This window comes from Eupeodes corollae, chromosome 1 (assembly GCF_945859685.1).
Source record: "Eupeodes corollae chromosome 1, idEupCoro1.1, whole genome shotgun sequence".
NCBI lineage: Eukaryota > Metazoa > Arthropoda > Insecta > Diptera > Syrphidae > Eupeodes > Eupeodes corollae.
This window is the reverse complement of record NC_079147.1, coordinates 303799964-303805453: the sequence shown is the minus strand read 5'-3', so window position 1 is coordinate 303805453 and position 5490 is coordinate 303799964. Positions and strand designations below refer to the sequence as shown.

The 5490-nt window shown below is 35.6% G+C and overlaps 1 protein-coding gene across 1 annotated transcript; it reads left to right on the top strand.

Moving 5' to 3' along the window:
• The first annotated feature begins 3563 nt into the window (after positions 1–3563).
• On the top strand, positions 3564–4803 carry LOC129940109 (CDAN1-interacting nuclease 1). The gene is made up of 4 exons (XM_056048354.1): positions 3564–3903; positions 3983–4259; positions 4323–4534; positions 4611–4803. The coding sequence occupies exons 1-4, from the start codon at positions 3674–3676 to the stop codon at positions 4741–4743; spliced, it is 852 nt and encodes a 283-aa protein (XP_055904329.1). The 5' UTR covers positions 3564–3673; the 3' UTR covers positions 4744–4803.
• The last annotated feature ends 687 nt before the right edge of the window (positions 4804–5490 follow it).

Below are 5490 nucleotides of genomic sequence, written 5' to 3'. Positions count from 1 at the left end.
TTAATGTCGGCGCAGTCCTTAGCGACATTTTATTGCTCAGGAAAAATATTAACCCACTTTAGTGTCAAAATGTAATCAAATTGAAAATTCACACACAATTTTTCAATATGTAATACACTTGGCATAGGTTTTTTTTTTTAAAATAACTCTGAGAAATATAAACAAACTTTCTTATTTTTGTGTCAAAACTCTGAGAATAGAAAATTAATTCTTGTAATGTAAGATGCTCTCACAAATAAATCGTTTGGGTATTAAAACTGTTGTTCTCCTTCATAGCACTTGAGAAACAATTAGCTAGACTAGACAGTCTTACCAAAACCTTTTAACCTTTTTTATTTATTTATTGTGCAAAAATTCATTAAGAATATTCTGTTTTTCTAACGATACTAGAACAGTTTTTTACATTAAGATGTTAGCGTTCAATAATCTCATTAACCATTAACTATAGAATCTGATAAAAAGGCGGAATAAGGAGGAAATTAAATCTCGCTTTTAATAGTTCTACTAAAGTAAAAGTGTCAAAAAATACTCCGGATCTATCCGGAAGTGTGTAATCGTCATGAATTTCTTTTTTTGTTGAGCAAACACTCTTATTTAAAGTTATCCATACAAATTTTCACCCAAATTGAGGAAGTTATAGCTTCTTAAATTTTGTATTATTCAATTATTGATTATAAAACGTTCCTTGGAGTTAGTCTCATCGACGAAATTGGGAAATTCGTATAATATTGACATACAAAATAATATGGGGTTTTACAAAATACAAAAGGCTCAAAGTAGGAGTGCAGTAGTCAGTGTCTACCGAGACACTTGACCTGAGGGAATCAATTTCGTTGTGTTGCTGTGACCATAAGGTTTTGACAACCAGCTGTTTGATTCCTTCTGCCTAACAGCGCTACAGGAAACTATATATTTAATAAAAAGGTTGATTGGTAGAAGATCCAAAATAACGTTTAAAGCGTCCGTTGGGCAAGTACGCATGGCCCCTGTGGCCACGCAAGCTTATCAATAATATAGGCTTTGCTAAGAGCAGGCCACCACACAATCGAACTATATGTTAAGATTGGACGTACTACGGCTGTGTACGTCTATAAAATCATCTTCGACTGAAGTCCCAACTTTTTGCCGAAAGTTTTGCTGCAGGCGTAGAAGGCAACACAGGCTTTCTTAACCCGTACTTCAATATTTAGTTTCCAGTTTAGCTTATTTTGCACTGGAAAAAAATTAAAATGAAGTCTTCTACACCGAACTTAACGAGCGATTCTTCTATGGATTCGGTAAAGACGTTATTAAAAGCACCTTCTATGTCTAGGAAGGTGGCAAGAGTAAATTCTTAGTAATGGATTGTTTGTTCTACAGCACGCACTACCTCATGGAGGGCAGTCTCCGTAGATTTGCCCTTAAGATAAGCATGCTGAGAGCTTTTGAGAGGTCGTCCAACTAGGATTTCTCTATTATGGTAATCAAGAATGCGATCCAAGGTTTTAAGCACAACAGATGTTAAGCTTATTGGTCTGAAATCCTTCACGGATTCGTGACCTCGCCTACCCACTTTCCAATACAATACACTCCTGTGTATGAGTACTATTGTCAGGGATGGAGGAGACCTACAGTTTTAAGCCGAATCGGAACAGCTAATTTGAGAAGGCACTTTTCATGACAAGAATAGCTCTTTTAGAATTTGTGAATAAAACTATAGTTGACATAGGCAGGCATCGAACCCAAGACCTCTGGCATGACAGTCCAACGCCTAACCATCATGTAACGGGTGCTACGGCTTTTTGGCATATCGTATGAAGATCTTCTTATATTTTTTTGACAGTTTGCGTACTTGTGCCAGCATTTGTGGTGATACAAAAACATGACAAAGCAAATTTGCATATCAGTAGAGATTATGTTCACTGGAATGAAGGCAACACAGGCTTTCTTAACCCGTACTTCAATATTTAGTTTCCAGTTTAGCTTATTTTGCAAAAAAAATGGAAAAAAATTAAAATGAAGTCTTCTACACCGAACTTAACGAGCGATTCTTCTATGGATTCGGTAAAGACGTTATTAAAAGCACCTTCTATGTCTAGGAAGGTGGCAAGAGTAAATTCTTAGTAATGGATTGTTTGTTCTACAGCACGCACTACCTCATGGAGGGCAGTCTCCGTAGATTTGCCCTTAAGATAAGCATGCTGAGAGCTTTTGAGCCTGTGTATGAGTACTATTGTCAGGGATGGAGGAGACCTACAGTTTTAAGCCGAATCGGAACAGCTAATTTGAGAAGGCACTTTTCATGACAAGAATAGCTCTTTTAGAATTTGTGAATAAAACTATAGTTGACATAGGCAGGCATCGAACCCAAGACCTCTGGCATGACAGTCCAACGCCTAACCATCATGTAACGGGTGCTACGGCTTTTTGGCATATCGTATGAAGATCTTCTTATATTTTTTTGACAGTTTGCGTACTTGTGCCAGCATTTGTGGTGATACAAAAACATGACAAAGCAAATTTGCATATCAGTAGAGATTATGTTCACTGGAATGACATTTTGTTTTCATAGCCAAGAAACGAAGAGTCAATATTAGTCGGTCCGAAGCGGGAATGATTGGTCGTATATTCGTTTGAAGCTTAGTATACAAGATTGCAAGATTTTTCAATGTTGGCCGATCTGTCAAAAGTCTTCCAATAGCATCCAATAAGTTGACACTTTCCAATTTTCTATCAAGTGGAAATTGTCCGTTTATTGATTTTATCCAAATATTACAGTTTGTTAGTATAAAATCACCTGGTAATTTTGTATCTTTCACTTAATGATTGTCTATCTACAGGGTTGACCATGATTAAAAAGTTTCTTACAATTTGAAATTGGATGATGTTGTTTGGGAAGAACATTATCAAATATCCAATTAATAGACAATCACCCAATTGTTTGAAAATAGAAGAAATTAGGTGTTTAGACGAGTACGAACGATTCCAAAAAGTCGTTTTGCCGACGATTGACTTTAATTTTGTATGTCTATCACTTTTGACAGATAAAACTGGGTGTTTACATGGTTGATAGAAAATTGATTAAAACTATTTGACAAAAATCTGTCAATATTCGAAGATCACTGCGCATCCATTATTGCCTAATACCAAATTGTTGGCGGCTTATGTTCTTAATATTCTTCAATCAAACCCATTGATACTTGACTTTTTTTTTAGACAAATGTGCTGCTTTTGGAACAGATTCCGCACATCGTCTGAACACCCTACATGCGAGTTTGGGTAAAGTGATTTACGTGTAGCATTTTTGCTGCTTTTAACGCAAAATGCACATTTTTCAAATTCTCGGTGTTGTGCTGCCAAAAATTCATTTTCTTCACAACTGCACAAGCGTTTGCCTTATTTTTGTATCTCACTTTGCTTCTTATCGAAAAATCTGTTTAATGTAGCCGAGCTCAATTTTGCCAAGTACACTATTATTTTGTAATTTCTCCCACTAATAGGGAATCATACCCTAATTGCGAAAATCTACTACATTATCAAAAATTGACATTCAACAGCTGATTTCTTGTAACAAAAAAATTCTCCTTTGTAAACGCATAACTTTAAAAATTCCTCAAGTAAACCTAAACCCAAAATAAAAACGAAAACAAAATTAACAAAATAACTAAACTTTGTTAAATAAAATGCTAAAACAATGACTGACACAGCAAAGAAAACAATCCTAAACCATGAGCAATATAGTACAATTCTAGATTTCATTCATAATTACCGAGGACTCGCTATCGACTGTGAATTGGAAATGGAACAAAGATTCCCCGAGATCCATCGACAAACCCTCAAAAGTATCCTAGTCACCGAGATGGGACTACGCACAAAAATTCATTTTAGTAATTATCAAGCAAATGCCGTAAGGCTCCTTAGAATGTAAGCAACCCACGAGCAAGATTAATCATTCGTTCATTTAGCCAAAGAAACTAATGATTTTCTGTGGATTCTCTTTCAGATTTGAAGACAAATCAGCACATAGTTTTAATAATAACATACTCATCGATATAGCCTGTTCGGAACGAATGTCGCCCGTGATACTTTGTCGAATAATTTTACAAGAAAGGTACAAAGACTTCCAGAAGAGTGATATAGCCGAGTTAATGAAGAAACCGAATTTAATCGAGGACGAAAAATTGGCGGGAAATGTTAGACAATGTACGTTGAGTGATAATCAAGAGGGACCTGTTGTTGATATACGAAGAAGGTGCCTTGGGGAGGAATATGAAGTTAAGGTAGGACATTTCTTTGACACAATATTTTCTAAAGCTCAAATTCCTTTGGATTCTTGTATTCAGCTGAAAAAAATGGCCACGGATGCGAAGATGGCATTCTTCGATGAGAACGACCTCCGACGGACGGGGTTCGATAAGACCCCCGATCTTAAACTGGTGCTTCCTTGCTTGTACAAAGGCTGTGTTGTGAATTGGATAGAGAGTAAGGCGCTTTTTGGCGATGCCAAAACCCATCGAAGGTACCTGTACTCACAGCTTTCTAGTTATAGCAACAGGTTAGAAATAAAATAATATGAGGAACTCCTAATGGAGTAAAGGAGAGTATTTTAAAATTGATGATATTCTTTCTAGGTTTGGTCCTGGGATAGTCATTTATTGGTTTGGTTACCATGAAGAGATTGTTCATTTGAAAGAAAACGGGCCCGGCCTTATAATACTCGCTGACTTTCCCAGCCTCGAACATTTGGAGTTTTTAAATACGTGATACTTAATAAAAAGTTGTTAGTTAAATTAGTAAAGAAAATCGAATAATGCATTTTTTAAACTAGTCTTTTTCTTTGCTGAAAATCAAGACAAAACAATAATTTTAAGATTCACGCATGAACTTTTGAATTAAAGATTTTCAAGGTAAATTGTAAAGAAAATTGTAAATACATACATTTTTCTCACTTAAAGGCAGATTCTTAACGTCTTAAAAACGAACAAAAAAAGAACCTGTAAGTTTAAAAATCGCTGAGTAGTGAGTACATTCCTGAAAATTATGACGAAGGATGGTTCTAAGTAATGCTCCAGACACAAGATCGTCTCAACATTGGAAATAGATCAGATACCCGAAACAAAAAACTGATCTTTTCCCTGAACATTTACCGAATGTGAAAATCTATTTATCACGCTCAAGGAAGTAATAACCATGTGATTTTGAAAGAATAATGTTTTCAATAGCCTCCCAAAATCATGCCTCATCATTGGAAAATTGATGCAGTTTCAAAAACAGAATAACATCGTATATGTGAAAAATTGGTACCGAAAAAGTTCAGCAAAATAATAGAAAATATAGACTGACTTAAAGCCATCAGTTTTGCTTTCAAAATAAACATTCCTCGATAGACCAAGTACATCTGATTACGGATAAGGAAAAGGCACTTAAATGTTGTTTAAATTTTGATAAGGATTTATAATGAGGTGGGGAGGAAGAAAGAGGAAAAGGAGATAGGAAGGAGAAAAGGTATCG